Raw genomic sequence first — 23,232 nt, forward strand, 5'->3', positions numbered from 1 at the left:
TACAGGCTGGTCTTGGACTCCTGACATCAAGTGATCCGTCCGCCTTGGCCTTCCAAAGTGCTGGGATTACAGGCGTGAGCCACCGTGCCCGGCCTAGAATCTTCGTTATGAAATATCTTTGTCTTCCCATCTGGTACCCCTGCCTCACCTACAGAAAGAAAGCCCTTGATGTATGGAGGAAAGCAAAATTAATTTTAAGTTGAAGGGGAGTAACAAAACTTTGAGTCAGGAAGTAATTTGTTACACATGAACAAAGGAAGCTCACATATGTATTAAAGAACTTGGACTTCATCCTTTCAATGATGAACTATCATTTTCAGCAGAGGAGTGATACAGTCAAGTTTGTATTTTTGATGGGTCACTCTGGCTTTTTAGATAACGGATTTGAAAACAAAAAAATTTGGAGACTGGAAGATAGATTAGGAAGTGGTATCGATCATATAGGCAATAGGCCAGACGCTGTGGCTCACGCCTGTAATCCCAGCACTGGGAGAGGCCAAGGCAGGTGGATTGCTTGAACCCAGTTCAAGACCAGCCCGAGCAGCATGGTGAAGCACTGTCTCTACAAAAAACACAAAAATTAGCCTGGCTTGGTGGCACCCGCCTGTAGTCCCAGCTACTTAGGAGGCCAAAGTGGGAGGATTGCTTGAGCTCGGGAGGTGGAGGTTGCAGTTAGCTGAGATCATGCCACTGCGCTCCAGCCTGGGTGACAGAGTGAGACCCTGTCTCAAATAATGATAAGCCGGGTGGGGTGGCTTACGCCTGTAATCCCAGCACTTTGGGAGGCCGAGGCGGGTGGATCATGAGGTCAGGAGATTGAGACCATCCTGGCTAACACAGTGAAACCCTGTCTCTACTAAGAATACAAAAAATTAGCCGAGCGTGGTTTCGGATGCCTGTAGTCCCAGCTACTCCAGAGGCTGAGGCAGGAGAATGGCGTGAACCTGGGAGGTGGAGCTTGCAGTGAGCCGAGATCGTGCCACTGCACTCCAGCCTGGGCGACAGAGCGAGACTCCATCTCAAAAAAAAAAAAAAAAAAAAAAGATAAGCCAAGCTGTGTAACCTGTGGGCTGCATGTGGCTTAGGATGGCTATGAATGAGGCTCAACACAGATTTGTGAATTTTCTTAAAACATCATGAGATTCTTTTGCGATTTATTTATTATTATTATTTTTTAAAGCTCATCAGCTGTTGCTAGTGTTAGTATATTTTACATGTGGTCCAAGACAATTCTTTTTGTCCAGTGTGGCCTAGGGAAGCCAAAAGATTGGACCACCCCCACCTCCCCCACTGATATAGGCAATAGATAATGTACTGATCGAACTGAATAAGGAATGGAGGATGTACAATTAAAGACATTGATTTCAAGCTACTGAAGTCAACATTCAGATGTATGTAATGTGGCTAGGCATGGTGGCTCATGTCTGTAATCCCAGCACTTTGGGAGGCTGAGGCAGGCAGATCACCTGAGGTCAGGAGTTTGAGACCAGTCTGGCCAACATGGCAAAACCCCATCTCTACTAAAAATACAAAAATTAGCCGGCGTGGTCATGGATGCCCGTAATCCCAGCTACTTGGGAGGCTGAGGCAGGAGAATAGCTTGAACCTGGGAGGTGGAGGTTGCTGTGAGCTGAGGTTGTGCCACTCTACTCCAGCCTGGGCAACAAAGTGATACTCTGTCTCAAAAAAAAAAAAAAAAAAAAAAAAAAAAAAAAAAGATGTATGTAAGGCCTTTGGATACACCCTTTGGGTGGAGATACGGATTTGGGGTCATTAGTCCATAGTTTTGGTATTTGAAGTCATGAGAGTAGAGTTGAGTGAATAGAAAAGATGGCCTGAAATGAAAGTCCACTAACTTACAGGGAGTGGCAGGAATAAAGGTTTTGAACAGTTAATCTTTTAAAAACGTGCAACCAGAGAGGAAAAACAAAAACTACATGGCACTGGTTGCTTCAGAGGAAGATGGATTTCAAAGGAACAAGATCAGAGGTCTCAATAAAAAGGCTGTTATTCAAGCAAGAGATGGGTTAGTGGTGGGGGTAATGGGGGGGTGTTCATGAACCAGAATAGCAGTAGAAGAGTCAGAAATTGATTGAAATAGATTTGAGAAAAATGTAGAGGAGGAGGAGTATCCAGCCAAGCTAACGAAGTAGACAGTGGAGTCACCAACTAAGAGACTACAGTGACAAGCTCAGAAGTGTAGATTGCAGGTGTAGATTAGGAAACTGTTTTGTTGGGATTTAAAAACCACTGCAGTAAATGAGAGCTTAGAGGACAGTGGGCCAAGATGGAACCCCAGGGAGCAATTTGGTTGGCAAGATGGAAGAGATCATACCTATATAAAATGTAGAGATCATTTAGGTAACTATGGAGGAGGTGGCAACAGTTGTAGGCCATCTAGAGAAGTAGGAATACCAGAACGAATGGCTTCACTGTCAGCACTATATTTTGGGCCTTACCAAGCCATTCTTCCTGTGCCACCTCTCCCACAAACATGCTAGTTTTGCTTAAGATTTGTCACCTGTGTATCCTTTTCCTGCCTCTTAGTCATTTCTTCCTTCTTTGCACACTTGTTTTAGGTTGTCACTTGGTGATGGTGCTACTGTGCTTTTATTTTCCCCCTTTAAGACCATGAGCATCTTACAAGTTAAGCAACATTTTATTCATCTTTAATGTCCCCAGAACCCAAGTATATTATGATGCTTAATAAATGTCTGTTAAATGGCTAGCATGTAACAGAAATGTCAGGAATGTAGTAGGTGTCAAGTCAGATTGTGAAGTGGATGTGAAGTAGATGCACTTCTATGCAAAAACTCATTCAGAGGCAGAGATCTATGCTTTCAGATCTTGAAATTCATGTGGTCTGTGGCTATGTATTTTATATGTTAGGATATTGCCTACAATTTACATCTTATGTCTTAGAATGCTTGCTGTTTTGAAGAAATTTGAAAAAGATTCTTAAGAAAAATTTAGTCTTTGAGCCCCTAATTTGTGAGCATGATTTTTTTTCTTAAACCACAGCAGTTCAAACATGTGGTTAAGGGGGAGCTCACCAGTGAGCTGCCCATTTATAAGGTTAAAAGAAATCTGAGAGGTCTATTCTTTTTTTAAACAATGTAAATATGAACAATTGTTTGTATTTCTGGCACATTCTGTGTTTTAATAGGAAATATTATTAGAAATTGAACACTTAAACTTAGTAGTGTCATTAAGATACTGACATATTGTAAATTAAAATTTTCATGAATTTCCCCCCCCACTCCCGTTTTTTTTGTTTGTTTGTTTTTTTTTTGTTTTGTTTTTGGTTTTTTTTTAGGAAGTTCAGTACCTACTTCAAGTAGCAGCACTGTACCTGTCTCTCTGCCTTCTGGAGGCTCTCTAGGATTGGAAAAGTTCAAGAAACCTGAGGGAAGCTGGGACTGTGAAGTGTGCCTAGTGCAGAATAAGGCAGACTCTACCAAATGTTTGGCATGTGAAAGTGCAAAGCCAGGCACAAAATCTGGGTTTAAAGGTAAGGCCAAAAAAATAAAAATAAAGGTGATGGTAAAGCGCCTTTTTGTAAGGCCATTTAAAAATGAAGTATTTGAGAACAGCTTCAGTGTTCACTCATTCTCTCTTGAAAATTAATATAAAATGAGATTATCCTGAGATGTTTTAGTTATATCTGTCTCTGAATGTTGTAAGGTCATATTAGTTGCTTGTCAACAGTGAGGTATCTTTTCTCCAGCTGGGAAAAAAAATTTCTTGTGTCATTGAGCCTCAGAGAGTTTTTATTTTTTGTTTTTAACTGCTAACCCCTTAGGTGAACTTTTTTTTTTTTTTTGAGACAGTTTTGTTCTTTTGCCCAGGCTGGAGTACAGGGGCGCGATCTCTGCTCACTGCAATTTCTGCCTCCCGGGTTCAAGCAATTCCCTGCCTCAGCCTCCCAAGTAGCTGGGATTACAGGTGTGAGCCACCACGCCCAGACGAACTTACTGACTTTTATTTGACTGGGAATACACCTCTAAATTATAAGTGATATAGGCTGTGGCTTTGGTTTCCCAAAGTAGGTCCCAGAAAAAGAACTTTTAATATTTTACTGTGTAAGTACAAAGGAAGACTCCCTCAAAGTAATTAATCCTAAACTATCTGGAGGCCAGATTTTTCCTTTTTTTTGGAGACGGTGTCTCGCTCTGTCGCCCAGGCTGGAGTGCAGTGGCACGATCTCGGCTCACTGCAGGCTCTGCCCCCCGGGTTCACGCCATTCTGCTTCAGCCTCCTGAGTAGCTGGGACTATAGGAGCCCGCCGCCACGCCAGCTAATTTTTTGTATTTTTAGTAGAGACGGGGGTTTCACCATGTTAGCCAGTATGGTCTCAATCTCCTGACTTCGTGATCCACCTGCCTGGGCCTCCCAAAGTGCTGGGATTACAGGCATGAGCCACAGCGCCTGGCCTGGGGGCCGGATTTTTCACGTCTTCTGTAAAAGAGTAAGCCTGCAAGGAGAAAATGTGTGAGGATTAATGTCTTGAAACAACTCAGAAACAGACAGATATTTCATCTTCTCACTTATAAGTTGTAGCTAAATAAGGTGTACTCAGTGGACAGAGTGTGGACCCCTAGAATGGTGAGAGGGTGGGATGGGGGTAGATGATGAAAAATTAATTAATGGGCACAATGTACATTATTTGGGTGATGAATATACCAAAAGCCCAAACTTCACTGCCAGGCAACATATCCATGTGACAAAATTGCACTGGTAATCCTTAAATTTATACAAATTAAACAAAAATAATACCCAGCTTTATCTACTTTGTAATTAGCTTTCAAACCAAAAGTCAGGAATAAACCTTTTATATTGTGAGCCATCACCTGCACAGCGTATATATCTATATGACTGAAATCAGTTTTGCAAAATAATACTTGCCTCTGGTAGGTGTAAGGTTCCCTGGTGTTTTCTGTTTTATTTTATTTTAAAAGAGAAGTGCTGGTTGCAGCCTGCTAAATTAATTGATGATTAATGGTATACAACTAGCAGTTTAAAAAACACTGCATTTAAGTGTTTTAGAAGTTTGTGCTTTCTGGTTCATTTTATCTCTTTCTGTAGCTGTTAATTCATGCTCCCCTTTTTATGCTATTCTCTACCTGTAGTGTGGTAATCACCATACTTTAGTACTTCTTAATGATCCTTGTTTTGAGGCAGTAGGTCAAGTACTTCATTTCTAATTTCCTCAGCTGCAGAAAAGCATTATGAAACCAAGACTTTGATCTTGTCAGTATAATGCTTGCTCTCTTCTCTCCTCTCTCTTCTCTTCTCTTCTCTTTCTTCTCTTGTCTCCTCTCCTCTCTCCCCTCCCTTCTTCCCGCTCCTCTACCCCCTCCTCTCTCCCCCTTCTCTCCCCTCTCCCCTCCCTTCTCCCCTCTCCTCTCCCCTCTCCCCTCTCCTCTGCTCTCCTCTGTTTTCTTTTTTTTTTTTTCTTTTTTTTTTTTTGAGACGGAGTCTCGCTCTGTCACCCAAGGTGGAGTGCAGTGGCGCAATCTCGGCTCACTGCAAGCTCCGCCTCCCGGGTTCATGCCATTCTCCTGCCTCAGCCTCTCCGAGTAGCTGGGACTACAGGCGCCCGCCACCACGCCCGGCTAATTTTTTGTATTTTTAGTAGAGACGGGGTTTCACCGTGGTCTCAATCTCCTGACCTCGTGATCCGCCTGCCTTGGCCTCCCAAAGTGCTGGGATTACAAGTGTGAGCCACCGCGCCCAGCCTGTTTTCTTTTCTTTATTTATTTTGAAGTGGAGTCTCACTCACTGTTGCCCGGGCTGGAGTGCTGTGGCACAATCTTGGCTCACTGCAACTTCTACCTCCCGGGCTCAAGCAATTCTCCTGCCTCAGCCTCTCAAGCACCTGGGACTACAGGCACACACCACCATGCCTGGCTGATTTATTTTGTATTTTTAGTAGAGATGGGGTTTCGCCATGTTGGCCAGGCTGGACTTGAACTCCTGACCTCAGGTGATCCGCCCGCCTTGGCCTCCCAAAGTGCTGGGATTACAAGCGTGAGCTACCACGCCCAGTCTGATGTTTAACTTCATAAACATTGCTTCAACTATGTAATTCTTCTGTTTTTCTGTTGCCTTTTTTTTTTTTTAATGCTTTAGTGAATAACACATTTATTCACAAGATTTAAAAATCAAGAAATTGTGACAAGGTTCAATCTCTTCTCTGCATTGTCTCATTTTCCACCCTCCCTCCCACTTCCAAATGTAACTGTGGTTAGTTTCTTGTAAATCTTTCAGTTTCTTTATGCCCATCCAAGGCAAACATACATACTCCTATATATTCTTACTTCCTTTTACCTTGTTAGAAAAGTCTGTATACCACACTCCCTTTCTGCCCCTTTGATTTTATCAGGGATTATCTTGGACACATCTTTGTTCTTCCTTCTTTGTTTATAGCTGCCTGGATTGCATATGGCATTTTGCATGTCTGTGAGTTTATCTTTAAAACAAACTCCAGCTATAGAATTGCAAGGTCAAAGGGTATATGCATTTGTAATTTTCGGTAACTATTGACAAATTGCTCTCTATGAGTTTTGTGCTCATTTATACACCCACCTGCAATGTGTAGCCTGTTACTTCCAGTCTCATCGCCAGTACAAACTTTATCAAACTTTATCTCAGCCAGTCTGATAAATGAAAAGTGGCATGTCAGGATAGTTGTGAGGATTGAGATATAATTCTCATACCAACTAAATATTGGTCACCTTGGATTATGTTTACAGCTGCTGGTAATACTCTTCAAAGTAGGCCCTTTCAAAGTTATTCCTATGTTTCTTTGGCTTTCACGGTGTTTACATTTTGTTTGAGAGGATCAGTACATTGATTGTCTATGTGGTGTCTTTTATTGTAGGCTTTGACACATCTTCCTCATCTTCAAACTCAGCAGCCTCCTCATCCTTCAAATTTGGTGTCCCATCATCCCCTTCTGGTCCTTCTCAGACTTTAACAAGCACTGGAAATTTTAAATTTGGAGATCAGGGAGGATTCAAAATAGGTGTGTCATCTGATTCTGGGTCTATAAACCCCATGAGTGAAGGCTTTAAATTTTCTAAACCAATAGGAGATTTTAAATTTGGAGTTTCTTCGGAATCTAAGCTCGAAGAAGTTAAAAAAGATAGTAAGAATGATAATTTTAAGTTTGGACTTTCTTCTGGTTTAAGCAACCCAGTTTCTTTAACTCCATTTCAATTTGGGGTATCTAATCTTGGACAGGAAGAAAAGAAAGAGGAACTGCCCAAATCTTCCTCTGCAGGTTTTAGCTTTGGTACAGGTGTTATTAACTCCACCCCTGCTCCTGCTAACACCATAGTGACCTCTGAGAACAAGAGCAGCTTCAACTTTGGAACCATAGAAACCAAGAGTGCTTCAGTGGCTCCTTTCACATGTAAGACATCAGAAGCTAAAAAAGAAGAAATGCCTGCCACCAAAGGAGGATTCTCTTTTGGCAACATGGAGCCTGCCTCTCTGCCATCTGCCTCAGTGTTTGTTTTGGGAAGGACAGAAGAGAAACAGCAAGAGCCTGTCACTTCTACTTCCCTAGTTTTTGGGAAGAAAGCTGACAATGAAGAGCCAAAGTGTCAACCAGTGTTTTCCTTTGGGAATTCAGAGCAAACCAAAGATGAGAATTCTTCAAAGTCCACATTTAGTTTTAGTATGACAAAACCATCTGAGAAGGAATCTGAACAGCCAGCAAAAGCCACTTTTGCCTTTGGAGCTCAAACTAGTACTACAGCTGGTAAGTATTAACTTTTTATTATTATTATTATTTGTTTATTTTTTTTTTTTTACAAGTTGTCGTTTTACAAGTTGCCTTGACAGATGCAGCAAGTCAAGTAATGGTTTACACTGAACATAGTTGAGAAATACAGAACTCTTTGGGAAGGAACCTAGGATTTTCAGTTTGAACCGCTCTTTAAAACCCTCATGATTCTGATGAAGTCATCTGTGGATCTAATTTTGAGAAATACAGCAGTAATGCAAAGCTCAATATAGTGCATATTTATGCGTGTCTTTCTCTTCTATTTGGGCTTTTATAATCAGAATTGGTATCTACTACCTGGAAGATAAGGATTCTTAGCTTATGAAGTATTTTCTACCATAATCTATGGGAAGGCCTTTATTTACAAATAGTTACAGATAACCAGTCCTCATCAAACATTAAGAAACATAGGCAACAAATATAATTAATCCTGAGAAAACAAGAGATTTTGAAAGCTAAAGTCCTGGCGAATAAAATGACATAGCACCTTAAAGGTTAAAAGCATGGTTGTTGGTGGATCATATTAAAGTCATTCTGTGGGCTGAATAGCAGGAAGAACATAGCCGATAATCAGATTAGTGAACTAGAATTTCCCCAAACTTAGTGCACAAGTACAAAGAGTGATCTAAGTTAGATCCACAAGTTCCTTTGGGATAGGAGTGGCCTAGAAGATAAGTTTTGGGGGAATATCAAAGAAGTGACAGAAGAAAATTTTCTAGATCTAGAGAACGACATTGATCTGAAAAATGCAAATTACCTATTGGCAAAGATCACTGAAATTTAGGACACCAAAGCTAAAACCCCAAATGCTTTCAGAGAGAAAAGCTATTTGCCACAAATAGGCAGGTATCAGATTAGCATCATCTTCTAATTTGCAGCATCACATGCTAAAAACAGAGCAGTGCCCTTAAAGTGAAAATGTTCTTGAACCTAGAATTCTATTACTAGCCAAATATGTTTAAATATAAAGACAGTCCGGGTGCCATAGCTCACACCTATAATCCCGACTAGTCGGGAGGCTGAAGCACGAGAATCTCTTGAACCTCGGAGGCGGAGAGGGCAGTGAGCAGAGATTGGCCAGTGCACTCCAGCTTGGGCAACAGAACGAGGCTCTTGTCTCAAGAAAACCCAACAACAACAAAAAAACACAAACACAAAGGCAAAATACAGATGTTTTTAGATGTGCAAAAAATGCAAAAGTTGAATATCCATGAATACTTTTGAATAATAAATTGGAAACACTCAAAATTAACCTTTAAAAAGTATGGAATTCAACAAATAGCTATGAGCAGTTTTCTGTCTGTCATATATTTACTTAGAAATATAAAGACAAAATCAAAACTAAAATTACATATTATTTGGAAAGCAACAAAAACATGATAGGGTCTAATCAGATTTGATGATGAAAACACCAGGCTATGGTAGACACTCTTAACCATTCTTCGATTAGCCAGCTTGAAAGTGAGCCAACATGTTCCATTTTCTGTAAGTCATACTAATGCCCATAGCATACTGTGACCAGCCCTGGATACTGTGCAGTATTGGAATAGTTTAGAAAAAAATCTTCAATAAGGTGGCTGGATTCAGAATGACCACATAAAAATCAAAAGTTTTTCTTCAAATCAGCATATCTCATTTGTTTTTTTCTAACATTTCTAACTTGTATTTTATAAAAGCAGCAGAACTTGTAACATGCCACATAACTAAAAGAACACAAAAGGCATACAAAAGGCATACTTGTTGCTGGGTGAAGGTATTCCCTTCCTCCTCCCATAATTTTAGTTCTTAGGGGAATTTTTGTAGAGCTTGACAAGCTAAACTTACTCTAAAATTCACATGGAAAGGAAACCACACAAGAAATTTTGGGAAGAAGGGCAGGCACACAGGCAGCTTTGTCCTACTAATATCAGTCCATGGTATAAAGTTATAATAATTAAAACAGTCTAGTGATAACAGTAGAGGAAACAAGTATATGCATTTTAGGAAATGTAGTGTGTCATAAAGACAGCATTGCAAATTAGTGCACAAAGGCTGTACTAGTTGATGCTGTGGAGAAACTTGGCTATCCATTTAGATAAATTGAAGTTATGATTTTGCCACATACTGTAATATAAATTGCAAAATAAAACATATAAAAGTACAGCTGTCTTCCACTATCTAAGCTTGCTATTGAACTACAGTATCCAGTTAGATTTGGATTCAAGGGGTATTTTGTATTAACCTGAATGCCAAAGGCCTTCCTATGAAAGGCATAAAATCCATAAGCTATAAAAGAAGACGAATGTATTTGACTTTGTCAAAATCTAATATAAACAGATGTCCATTTGATGAAGTAATCTATATAAAAAATTTAATCTATTTTCTAGCGAATTCTAGGGTAGGAAAATTCTAGCAATTGTAGGGTAGGAAAAAGTACTTTCTGAGACTATTCTTAAGGATTTATGTTTGTTGCTTATTTTCTGTTTTACAGATCAAGGTGCAGCAAAGCCAGCTTTTAGTTTCTTGAACAATAGTTCCTCTAGTTCAAGTGCACCGGCCACTTCTGCTGGTGGTGGCATATTTGGTAGTTCCACCTCTTCCTCCAGTCCCCCTGTGGCTACCTTTGTGTTTGGACAGTCCAGCAATCCTGTGAGCAGCTCTGCCTTTGGTAACACTGCTGAATCCAGCACCTCTCAGTCTTTGCTGTTTTCTCAAGATAGCAAACTAGCAACCACATCCAGCACAGGTACAGCTGTCACCCCATTTGTCTTTGGTCCAGGAGCCAGCAGTAATAATACTACCACCTCTGGTTTCGGCTTTGGAGCCACAACCACGTCTAGCTCTGCAGGTACATTTACAAAAGAAAAAATTGCATTGTAATTGGATGGGCTTTACTTATTAGTGTGTCAATTCTTAGCAAATAACATATAGCAGGTTATCACAAAATGGTGGGAATACCTTTTGGTCATCTATACCAGGGTTGTCTTAATTATTCACTGTGTGGAATAATGTACACTCTGTGTTCAACTTTAACATATTTACCTCTTGGGAGCAATTTTTCTAATTGTGGTAGGAGTGTAATACTTAATTTTTCCAAGCTTTGTTTTTTGTTTTTGTTTTTGTTTTCTTTCGAGACGGAGTCTTGCTCTGTCACCCAGGCTGGAGTGCAGTGGTGCAATCTCAGCTCACTGCAACCTCCCTCTCCTGAGTTCAAGCAATTCTCCTGCCTCAGCCTCCCGAGTAGCTGGAATTACAGGTGCCCGCCACCACACCCAGCTAATTTTTGTATTTTTAGTAGAGATGGGGTTTTACCATGTTGGCCAGCCTCGAACTCCTGACCTCATGATCCGCCCACCTCGGCCTTTCAAAGTGCTGGGATTACAGGTGTGAGCCACTGTGCCTGGCCCCAAGCTTTGTTTTTAAAATGTTAGGTTGTCAGTAGCCAGACACTGGAAGTTGTTTTATTAAACATCAGTCTTTATTATGCACATCATGAGGCAATTTCTGCACACATTAAATTTCTGGTGGGAGATTATTCTGAGATATGTTCCTTTACCAAAAATTGTTGGCTGCGAAGGTGTGGAGTAGTTGTTAATTGCAGTTTTTGTTTATATGAATTTAGTATGTTTCACTAAATAATAGTAGAGTTGTATTCTCCGTCATTATTTAAAACTTGTCTTGATGGAATTTGGTTAGCAAGGTAAGAGTCTGAAAAGAAGCTTGACATTTGCTTGTGGGTTTACAGAAATTTCTTGAGGATAATCTGACATTAGCCACCATGGTGACTTAAGTGTTTCTTTGGGCCTCCAGGATCCTCCTTTGTATTTGGAACTGGACCCTCAGCACCATCTGCCAGTCCAGCATTTGGTGCTAACCAGACCCCAACATTTGGACAAAGTCAAGGTGCCAGCCAGCCCAATCCCCCAGGCTTTGGATCTATATCATCTTCCACAGCATTGTTTCCCACTGGTTCTCAGCCTGCACCACCTACTTTTGGGGCAGTGTCAAGCAGTAGCCAGCCCCCTGTGTTTGGACAGCAACCCAGTCAGTCTGCATTTGGCTCTGGAACAACTCCTAATTCCAGTAAGTGTGCTGTGATGCTGTTAGTATCTGTATGGGTTTTGTGTGTCTTAAAATATTTTCCTTTGAGCTTGGAAACCATTCATATGTCTAATTTTAAAATTATCTCTTGTACTTGGCAGAATAGAGAGGTAATATGGTTGGATTTTTATATAAACAACATTCCCAGGTTTCACAGACTTATAACTTTTTTAAGGTAGTAACATATTTTAAAGTGTTAATTTTTACTCTGACTTAAGTATAGGATTCATTCAGTCTCATTTCTTCTCAACTCTGAATTTTTGGGCTCCCAAGGCTAGCTTTGAAGTGCATTTTCTGATCCTATTTATGATTGGATTTGTGTCAGGAAGTTACCCCAAGGTCCAGTGCTCTCTCCTGGGGCAGTCCCACTAAGTTGTCTCATGATACTTTCTATTTACCGATGATACCAACCTTTCCATTTGACCTGCATATTTAAATATGACTAATCAAATTGTATTATAATCCTATATTTTCTTAAAATTGTTGTTGATTTTTTTCTAATTGTGAAATATAATGTTATGTAGGAAGGGGTGTAAAATATAAGTGAACAGTGTAATACTGAAGCAAATGCTGTATAACAACCACCTGGGAGCCCCTCATGTATCTCTTTTTGAAAACATTCCTCTTTCTCCACTCTAATGATGACCACCGCCTTGTCTTTTATGGTAATCACTGTTCTTTGGGTTTTATTACTGCATTTATTGGCTAATATATGCATCCCTAGAAAATGTAGTTTTGCCTTTTATATAAATGGAATATTACTGTATGCAATCTTTTGATTCATGATTCTTTCGCTCTAAGGCTTGTAAGGGTCATCCATGTTTTGCATATAGTTTGTTTATTGTCATTGCCATAGAGTAAATCATTGTATGAATATACTGCAGTTTATTTACTGTTGACGTATGTTTTAGTTGTTTTTAACTACTAGGAAATGCTACTCTGTACATTCTTGTATATGTACCTTGGTGCACATATGTATGTTTTTCTAGAGTATATACAGTGGCATGGGATTGCTGAATTAAAAGGTTTGTATATCTTATACTAGAAGATAATACAAATTTTTCCTGATGGATTCTGCCAATTCATATCCTACCACCATTGTATGAGTTCTTATATGTGGGTTCTATTTGATTTCTCATGTGTGTGAATTGTTTTAAAAGGTTTTTTTTTTTTTGGCCATTTTTCAGTTTGGCTTTTGCGTATAGGTTTGTAGAAGTTCTTTATGTATTCTGGATATTGGTACTTTGTCAGTTAATGTACATACCAAAATTTCTCCTGTTTTCTGATATACATTAGCCATTTTGATTAGGATTTTTTTCCTCTAGTATGAAATTGGAAAGTTTCGATTTCTTTCACACAGGTAACATTTTCCTCTGTCTTTTTTTTTTTTTTTTTTTTTTTGAGATGGAATCTCACTGTGTTGCCCAGGCTGGAGTGCAGTGGCTTGATCTCGGCTCACTGCAACCTCCACTTCCCGGGTTCAAGTGATTCTTTTGCCTCAGCCTCCTAAGTAGCTGGGACTACAGGCACGTGCCATCACACCTGGCTGATTTTTTGTATTTTTAGTAGAGATGGGGTTTCACTGTGTTAGCCAGGGTGGTCTTGATCTCCTGACCTCATGATCCACCCACCTCAGCCTCCCACAGTGCTGGGATTACAGGCGTTAGCTGCTGCGCCCAGCCTTTACTCTATCTTCTTAATATAGAGACACTGTAAGGTTAGATCAGGATTCTGATTATGGAAATGCTGATTATTGCTGAGCCATATGGTATACTATAACTTGCTATCCTATACAAAATTTTGTTTCTCTGACATTATTGACTTCCTCTCTTTGTTAATTTTTTTTTTATTTAAAGAGCAATCAATTTTACAAACTAAATACAAAGAAAAAGTCAATTTTAGGAGATCTTTCTTCCAGTTAATGAATTGAGAAAAGACTACAGAGGCCCTAAAAATTAGAGTCACACTGTTGTTGAAACTTGGGGAAAGATAGCATTTTAGGGTTGAGGTTCTCAGTTCTATAACATGGTAGACCTGGATAGTAAAGATAATAGAAAATCCTTTTTTAAATTTTTTGAGACAGGGTCTCAACCTGGACACACAAACTGGAGTACAGTGGTGGAATCTCGGCTCACTACTGCCTCAACCTGCTGGGCTCAAGCCATCCTCCTGCCTGAGCCTGCCAAGAAGCTGGGACTACAGGCAGATACCACCACTACACCCATCTGTTTATTTTTGGAGGGGGGCGTGGTTTGTAGAGACAGGGTTTTGCCATGTTATCCAGGCTGGTCTCGAACTCCCGAGCTCAAGCAGTCCACCCACCTCGGCCTCCTAAAGTGCTAGGATTACAGGCGTGAGCTACTGTGTCCAGCCAAGATGTTAGAAAACTCTCGGCTCTGGGTAGCAGCATAAATATCCAAAAAAAACACAAAACAAAACGAAAAGCCACACTACAAAGTCTAGTGAAGGTCATTCCCACAGAAAACACAAAACATTAATTTTTGTCATACATAGACATACAGTTTTAGTAATAATCCAAAAGCATTTTTGATAAAAATGAAAACCATATTTTAAAGTTTTTCATTTTTAAAAACTGATGTGTTATTTTGTTACATACATACAATGTGTAATAATCAAATTAGGGCATTTAGGATATCCATCACCTTGAACATTCATCATTTCTTTGTGTTGGGAACATTTCACATCTAGCTATTTTGAAATATACAATAAATTATTGTTTACTGTGCTCTCAAATACTAGAATTTATTCTTCTATCTAGCTATATGTTTGTATTCGTTAACCACCTTCCCTTCCTACCACCACCCCAACCAAGCCTCTGAACCATCATCTGTTCTCTACCTTTATAAGATCAACTTGTTTTTTAGCTCCTACACGAGTGAGAACATTGAATATGTGTCTTTGTGCCTGGCTTATTTCACCTAACATAATGTCCTTCAGTGCCATAGATGTTATAGTAAATGACAAGATGTTATTTTCTTTTAATGACCAAATAGTATTTTATTGTATATTAAACCACATTTTCTGTATCCATTCATCTGTTGATGGACACTTAGATTGATTCCATATCTTGGCTATTGTGAATAGTGCTGCACTAAACATCAGTTACAGGTATCTCTGATATACTGATTTCCTTTCCTTTGGATAAATAGCCAGGAGTGGGATTGCTGGATCATAAGGTCATTCTATTTTTAGAGTTTTTGAGAAACTTCCTTACTGTTTTCCATAATGGTTATACTAATTTACATTCACTCCAACAGTGTATAAGTTTCCATTTCCTTGCCAGCAATTGTTAATTTTTGTCCTTTTGCTAATAGCCATTCTGACAGGTGAAATGCTACCTCATTGTGGTTTTGATTTGCATTTCCCTTGTGATAGTGATGTTGAGCATTTTTTCAGGTCTGTTGGCCATTTGTGTGTTGTGTTTTAAGAAATGTCTATTCAGATCCTTTGCCCGCTTTTCAGTGGGATTATTTGGGTTGTTTTTGTTTTGCTGTTGAGTTCTTTGAGCTCCTTGTGTATTCTGGATATTAGTCCCCTGTTGGATGAATAGTTAGCAAACATTTTTTCCCTTTGAACAAATTTTTCACTCTTGATTGCTTCTTTTGCTATGCAGAAGCTTTTCAGTTTAATATAGTCCCTCTTGTCTATTTTTGTTTTTGTTGCCTGTGCTTTTGATGTCTTAGCCATAAAATCTTTGCCTAGGCCAGGGGGGTCCAATCTTTTGGCTTTCAGGGGCCACTTTGGAAGAATTATTGTCTTCAGCCAAACATAAGATACATTAACACTAACAATAGCTGATGAACTAAAAAAGAAAATTGCCAAAAAAAAAAAAAATCTCCATGTTTTAAGAAAGTTTATTAATTTGTGTTGGGCGGCATTCAAAGCCATCCTGGGGTACAATGTGGCCTCTCGGTTGGACAAGCTTGGCTTAGACCAATGTCCTGGAGCATTTCTCCCTATGTTTTCTTCTAGGGGTTTTGTAGTCTCGTGTCTTACACTTAAGTCTAATCCATTTTGAGTTGAGTTTTGTATAGGGTGAGAAGTAGGGGTCTAGTTTCATTCTGCATATGGATCTCCAGTTTTCCACGCACCATTTCCTAAAGAGAATATCCTTTTCTCAATGCGTGTTCTTGTCAACTTTGTCAAAAATCAGTTGGCTGTAAATACGTGGATTTGTTTCTGAATTCTCTATTCTATTCCATTGGTCTATGTGTCTTTTTATACCAGACTCATATAGCTATATATGGTAAGTATAGCTTTGTGTAGTATATTTTGAAGGCAGATAGTATGATACCTCAGCTTTTTTCTTTTTGCTCAGGATTGCTTTAGCTATTTGGACTCCTGTGGTTCCATATGAATTTTAGGATTTGTTCCTCCCTCTTTCCCTCCCTCCTTTTTTTTTTTTTTTTTTGATGGTGTCTTGCTCTGTTGCCCAGGCTGGAGTATAATGGCACAATCTCGGCTCACTGCAGCCTCTGCCTCCCAGGTTCCAGCGATTCTCCTGCCTCAGCTTCCTAGGTAGCTGGGATCACAGGCGCGCGCCACCACACCTGGCTAATTTTTGTATTTTTAGTAGAGATGGGGTTTGCCATGTTGGCCAGGCTGGTCTCGAGCTCCTGACCTCAGGTGATCTGCCCACCTCGGCCTCCCAAAGTGCTAGGATTATAGTTGTGAGCCACAGCACCTGGCCAGATATGTTTCTATTTCTATGGAGAAAGTCATTGGTATTTTTGGTAGGGATTGCATTGAATCCATAGATTGCTTTGAGTAGTATGGCCATTTTAAGAATAATAGTTCTTCTGATCCATGAATATAGGATGTCTTTACATTTGTTTGTGTTCTCTTTAATTTATCAGTAGTTTTTAGTTTAAAAATACAGAACACTTCACGAATTTGGGTGTCATCCTTGTGCAGGGGGCCGTGCTAATGTTCTTTGTTCAAGTTTTGGGTATGTGCTGCTGAAGTAAGCACTGAAAGAACTTTTCTCACAGGGTCTTTTAACCTGTTCCTCCTACCAGGCTTTCTTGGCTTGCTGTTTAACTGTGCTCTTGGGAAACCTCTTTTTACCATTCTTTTGGAGATTTCTTTTAGCTTCGTATAGGAACCCCTGTTTCCTGGGTGTCATGTCTTTCCTGTTACTCCCCTTTTTTCTGATACAGCACTCTTCCAGTGATTCTTGAGGGTTCAGGGATGGAAAATGTTGAGGCCATACATCTCTGCAAGGATCTTCATTCTCTCCCCATGTTTGGTAAGATTTAGATTGAATATAGATGTAGATTGGAAATCATTTTTATAGTTTTGAAAGCATTTCTCCATTGTAGACTTTTCTGGCTTCCAGAGTTGCCTGAAGTCTTGATCTTTGCTCTTTGGCCTGTTTCTTCTTTCTGGAATTGTTAGACTCTCCTCTTTTGCCTCCATTGTTCTGATACATCGGGACGTGTCTTGATGTGGGTTCGTTTTTATCGTTTGTGTAGGGAGTGCAGCATGCTCTTTTGTGAACTTCCATTTTGGGGAATTTTCCTGAATTATTGATTTGAAGATTTTGTCCCCCTAATCCTTCCTTTCCTTATTACCTTTTGTCTTCGTGTCATACTTTCTCAGATTTATCTTTCATTACCATTCTGTTGAGATTTTAACTTCCGCTGGGCGCAGTGGCTCACGCCTGTAATCCCAGAACTTTGGAAGGCCAAGATGGGCGGATCACGAGGTCAGGAAATTGAGACCATCCTGGCTAACACGGTGAAACCCTGTCTCTACTAAAAATACAAAAAATTAGCCGGGCGTGTTGGTGGGTGCCTGTAGTCCCAGCTACTCGGGAGGCCTGAGGCAGGAGAATGGCGTGAACCTGGGAGGTGGAGCTTGCAGTAAGCCAAGATCGTGCCACTGCACTCCAGCCTGGGCAACAGAGCCAGACTCCGTCTTAAAAAAAAAAAAGAGATTTTAACTTCCACTATTTCTTTAATTTCTAAGTATTGTTTTTTATTTTCTGGATGTTTCCTTTTTATGCCCCTCCGGGTCCCCCCCCCCCACCACTGCCACCCCACCCAACCCCCCAGTGGATGAAGTATTCATTAAAGGTATGGAGTTCAGATTTTTCTCCTTAAAATTTTGTTTCTAGGCTGGGCACGTGGCTCAAGCCTGTAATCCCAGCACTTTGGGAGGCCGAGGCGGGTGGATCACGAGGTCAGGAGATCGAGACCATCCTGGCTAACACGGTGAAACCCCGTCTCTACTAAAAATACAAAAAATTAGCCGGGCATGTTGGCGGGTGCCTGTAGTCCCAGCTGCTCGGGAGGCTGAGGCAGGAGAATGGTGTGAACCCAGGAGGTGGAGGTTGCGGTGAGCTGAGATCATGCCACTGCACTCCAGCCTGGGGGACAGAGAAAGACTCCGTCTCAAAAAAAAAAAAAAAAAATTTGTTTCTTTGCTGAGTCAGTTTTCCCAAAATTGCTTTTATTATTTTTGTCTCAGTGTTTCTTATTAAATACTGTTCTCAAATGCCTGGTACTCCTTGGCTACCTGTAGTTTTTATGAGTATAGGACACATAAATACCACTTAAATCCTTTCTACATTGATAGGGCTTACAGATCTCGAATTTCATTGTAGATTTATCTGGTTTATCTAGCTTTATTTTTCTTGGGAAAGTTTGGATGTTAGTATCCTTCATTCTTTCCACTTAGTCTGTCAGATTCCCCAGAGAAGATGCATCCAGTCTCCTGCTTGGAGGGTGTCAGAGAGCTTCCATTTGCCAGTGTTCTGGGAGCTAAGACTGGGAAGATGGCTGGAGCGCTCAGTATTTAGTGAATATTGACCTACACTTAATTCCTGTTTTCAAAATTATATTCTTTTCCTTCTGAGATAGGGTCTCACTCTGTTTCCCAGGCTGGAGGGCAGTGGCAGAGTCAGGGCACACTGCATCCTCGACCTCCTAGGCTCAAGAGATCTTCCCACCTCAGCCTCCTGAGTAGCTGGGATTACAGGTGCACGCCACTATGCCTGGCTAATTTTTAAAAATTTTTTATAGAGATGGAGTCTTGCCATGTTGCCTAGGTTGGTCTCAAACTCCTGGGCTCAAGCAGTCCACCTGCCTTGGCCTCCCAAACTGCTAGGATTACAGGCATGAGTCACTGCACCCACTGATAATTACCTTCTTGGTGTTGGGAGGGATTGATTCTGGGTATCTGCTTCTAAACGTACTCTGCCATCCTTTTTTTTTTTTTTTTTAATTCCCACTACATCCTCACTTCCATAGGTATCTGGAACCTAAACATTTTGGGTATGTTTGGTGTAAATGCAATTGCTTCTGTTCTTTCCCTGTTGCTGGTTCAGTATCAACTCTAGTCAGCCTTCCAGCTTCTAAACCTTTGTTGCTGTTGTCACTTATCTTTGTAAAAATCCCTTGTTTTAATGCACTTTTCAAAGAAGATAGAGCTAAATGTATTTGTTGATTTCACTATCTTTAACCGTAAGTCCAGGCTGCCCTTTTCCCCTTGGTCATAGGTAAGTTGTGTGATTTGTTGGAGGTGTCAAGTATGTACTGTATGTCAGTGGAGAAAATAGTTTTCTTTAGATTAAAAGACGAGAATATTTTAATTCTTTGCATGTTTTTATATGTAGAGGTCAGAGTCATTAATTTAAAAACCTATCATGTTGCGGCCGGGTGCAGTGGCTCACACCTGTAATCACAGCACTTTGGGAGGCCAAAGTGGGCAGATCACGAGGTCAGGAGATCGAGACCATCCTGGCCAACATGGTGAAACCACGTCTACTAAAATACAAAAAATCAGCCGGGCATAGTGGCGCGCACCTATAGTCTCAGCTACTGGGGAAGCTGAGGCAGAGGAATTGCTTGAACCCAGGAGGCAAGGGTTGCAGTGAGCCGAGATTGTGCCACTGTACTCCAGCCTGGGCAACAGAGCAAGACTCTGTCTCAAAAAACAAACAAACAAAAACCTATCATTTTGCCCTAATGAAGTATTTCTGCTTCAACTATTGTAGGTTTGGTTTTCCAGTTTGGCAGCAGCGCTACAAATTTCAACTTCACAAACAACAATCCATCAGGAGTGTTCACATTTGGTGCAAATTCTAGCACACCTGCAGCCTCGGCCCAGCCTTCAGGCTCGGGGGGCTTTCCATTTAACCAGTCTCCAGCAGCATTTACAGTGGGGTAAGAGAATTTTTTATTGAAATGGAGAATTTACATTGGTAAGGGTATGTGCATGTATATGTTTTGTTTTTAAAAGTCATCAAGATTCAGTATGGTTTGGGTAAAATTAAATATGTTCTCCAACATAAATTTACCATACTACAATTCTGGAGGATTATATTACAGTTTGAGAAAAAAATAACAGTAGTGTGTGTGTAAGGTATAGCAGAAAATATATATACCAATGTGAGTCTACTCCTTCCACCCTGCCCTTACCTTTCTGCTGCTCATGGTGAATGTTAGCATTTGGAAATTTTGCTCAGAGCATCATGTCACATTATGAAGTTTTTATTTTTCACAGGTCAAATGGGAAAAATGTGTTCTCTTCTGGAACTTCAGTCTCTGGTCGCAAGATAAAGACTGCTGTTAGACGCAGGAAATAAAGGTCACATTGGTGTTGTACGCAATTTTAACAATAGCTGGTGCCCTGCTTTCAGATACTGGATTTTACTTTGTGCTGGGGTTATCTGAAGTCAGATCTGCCTAAGGACTTCTTTAATTTTGGAATTTTCCTCCTTTTTCTTTCATTACAGAAGCCCCACCCTGCCTCACCCACCCTTTTTTAAAAAAATAATAGCTAGACTGGTGACTGATTCTTCAGCAAAAATATTTTATGATCCAGCAGATTATTCACTGATTTGACATAGTCTGGCTGTACCCAGGAATGGAGCCTGCACGGTGAATGGCTTTGTATAGAACCTCTTTGTCTACACCATTATGTGCGCTGATAAGCGTTTATGGAACGCTTTGAAATTGTAATTATATCTGAGGAATTCTGTATAGATTAGAATTCTGTATAGATTAGAGAGTGTTGAAACGGATGATTTCTATGCTGAGTTTGTGCTGGTGTATGTGTGAAGTGAGTGAGTTGGGTGTACTGTGCACTAAACTTTTCTGATAGAGGAAGCCTGATTAAAGAATGGTCCGTGCTAAGGACTTGTTAGATCTAGTTCATTCTCCATTTAATAATTATATGCTATTTCTATATTTTCATTCTCCTATCACCTGTCTTGCCTTTTTCATTATTTTATTATGAAACTTGTGTAAATACAATTTTGTTTCTGTACTTTTTGGCATAACATAAATCTGTGAACTTGAAATTTGAATTTTGTTAGAGATTTTTTTGTTGTTTGTTTAGTCTTGTCTCAGATTTTATTATGTAAATCCCATTATTCAAAGTTGCCTAAATCCATTTGGAAATCTTTAAAAAAAAATTGGGGATTCTTAAAGTTGAATTTATTGGCTTTTCTGATCCAGTTTTGTTTGGACCAAAAACCAGTATTGTACAAAGTATTAAGCATATATTTTTATATTTACTAAAATGGACTGTGGTGACTTTGGATAATAAGGAAAAGTTTAATATTAAAGCCATGTTTATTACAGTATAATTAACATGTTAAACCATGGGATAAATGCCATCAATAAAAAATTATGACATACTTTTTGTTCTAGTTTTACCTCATAATGAAGGCACACAGTATTATTGGGGGGACTTTTTAAAATAAAGGTTAACAGTGTCTCATTAGAAGAATACATTGACATGATTTAGACAACTCCTAAGAGAAAGGAAAGTATCTGAATGCACAACATATAGAAGGTACCCTACTTCTTGCCTGGTGCTAGGAATCATGCCTAATTTGCATATTGACTTAGGTACCTTTTTTAAAAGTTGAAAATTAACACACACATTCATTTCTCTTTGTGCTTCTATCTTCCTTGGTAAGTTACTGGACAGTGTTTATTAAAGTTCTTGGAGATACATACACAAAAACTACAGTTGTCTCTTGGTGTGTGCAGAGGAGATTGTTCCCAGAACCGCACTCCCCCCCCAACTCTCCCGCCCCCAAACCACAATCCACAGATTCCAGCAGTGGACCCTGCAGAACCTGAGTATACAAAAGCCAGCCCTCCGAATGTGCAAGTTGTATATCCCACAAATACTGTGTTTTTGGTCTGTTTTTGGTTGGGTTTAAAAAAAAAAAAAAAGCCTGTGATAAGTGGGCCCACGGTTCAAACCCGGGTTGTTCAAGGGTCAGCTGCACTTTCTTTTGTATTATTTTACTGCTTTCTTTTTTTTTTTTTAAACTGGATTCCCCTGGTCCATAAAAGAGCTCTTGGAACAGTATTTGGTAATTTTATTTTTCAGTTGGAAATGTACAATTATTTAAGTTGTGCTCAGTTTTAATTTACTGAATTTCTGGTTGGTTGGAGTTTATTTTTTTCCAAGACGGAGTCTTGCTCTGTCGCCCAGGCTGGAGTGCAGTGGTGCGGTCTCAGCTCACTGCAACCTCTGCCTCCTGGGTTCAAGCAATTCTCCCGCCTCAGCCTCCTAAGTAGCTGTGATTACAGGCGCCCACCACCATGCCCAGCTAATTTTTTTTGTGTAATTTTGGTAGGGACAGGGTTTTACCAGGTTGACCAGGCTGGTCTCGAACTCTTGACCTTGTGATACACCCACCTCAGCCTCCCAAAGTGCTGGGATTACAGGCGTGAGCCACCGCGCCTGGCCTGGTTGCAGTTTAAATTTAGAACTCAAGGTATTTTTCTTTCTTGAGATATTTTAGTCCATCATCAAATGCTGGTTGGGGGTAGAAATTTCGCTTTATTAGCAGTATGCATTTGACATCTGTTGAGGGGGCAAAATGTGATGAATACTGGAAGAGGTAACGGAATTTGTGTCTTACTGCCGAGAAGTTAATTCTTTCTTTGTAGGTTAGTTCTTAGCCATTCTCTAGGCCCCTATCGCTGAAGTGTTCTGCTTTTCTCTAAAAGTTGCTAGAAATAATGTTTACTTTTATTTAGTACTGTTTAAGTCACTAAAACCATACTTAATCTGTTTATGCTAAAAATGGAATCTTTAGCCCCCAACCTGATTAGTCTATAGAACCACACTTAGAACTTGGGGCTTTTTTCAGTCTGACTACTTTAATTCTTGGGAACCTCCGCCTCTTGGGTTCAAGCGATTCTCCTGCCTCAGCCTCCCGAGTAGCTGGGACTACAGGTTGCTCCACCACACCTGGCTAATTTTTGTATTTTTAGTAGAGACAGGGTTTCGCCATGTTGGCCAGGCTGGTCTCGACCTCTTGACCTCGTGATCCGCCTGCCTTGGCCTCCCAAAATGCTGGGATTACA

The 23,232-nt window shown here is 40.2% G+C and overlaps 1 protein-coding gene and 1 non-coding gene across 14 annotated transcripts in view; one reads left to right on the forward strand and one right to left on the reverse strand.

The window, feature by feature from the left end:
* NUP153 (nucleoporin 153) overlaps positions 1-21,539 on the forward strand; it is a 105,456-nt gene extending 83,917 nt beyond the window's left edge. For all 13 annotated transcript variants that reach the window (XM_063632217.1, XM_063632219.1, XM_063632220.1 and 10 more), the window contains 6 exons: positions 3,317-3,511; positions 6,884-7,768; positions 10,263-10,619; positions 11,582-11,854; positions 19,893-20,061; positions 20,402-21,539. In XM_063632217.1, the coding sequence (XP_063488287.1) occupies positions 3,317-3,511; positions 6,884-7,768; positions 10,263-10,619; positions 11,582-11,854; positions 19,893-20,061; positions 20,402-20,483 (1,961 nt within the window). In that variant the 3' untranslated portion in view covers positions 20,484-21,539. The remainder of the gene's footprint in view (positions 1-3,316; positions 3,512-6,883; positions 7,769-10,262; positions 10,620-11,581; positions 11,855-19,892; positions 20,062-20,401) is intronic.
* Positions 16,763-16,864, reverse strand: LOC129473929 (U6 spliceosomal RNA). The gene has a single exon (XR_008654439.2). It is a non-coding gene; the product is annotated as a U6 spliceosomal RNA (small nuclear RNA).
* Positions 21,540-23,232: the final 1,693 nt, after the last annotated feature.

This window comes from Symphalangus syndactylus, chromosome 23 (assembly GCF_028878055.3).
Source record: "Symphalangus syndactylus isolate Jambi chromosome 23, NHGRI_mSymSyn1-v2.1_pri, whole genome shotgun sequence".
Lineage (NCBI taxonomy): Eukaryota > Metazoa > Chordata > Mammalia > Primates > Hylobatidae > Symphalangus > Symphalangus syndactylus.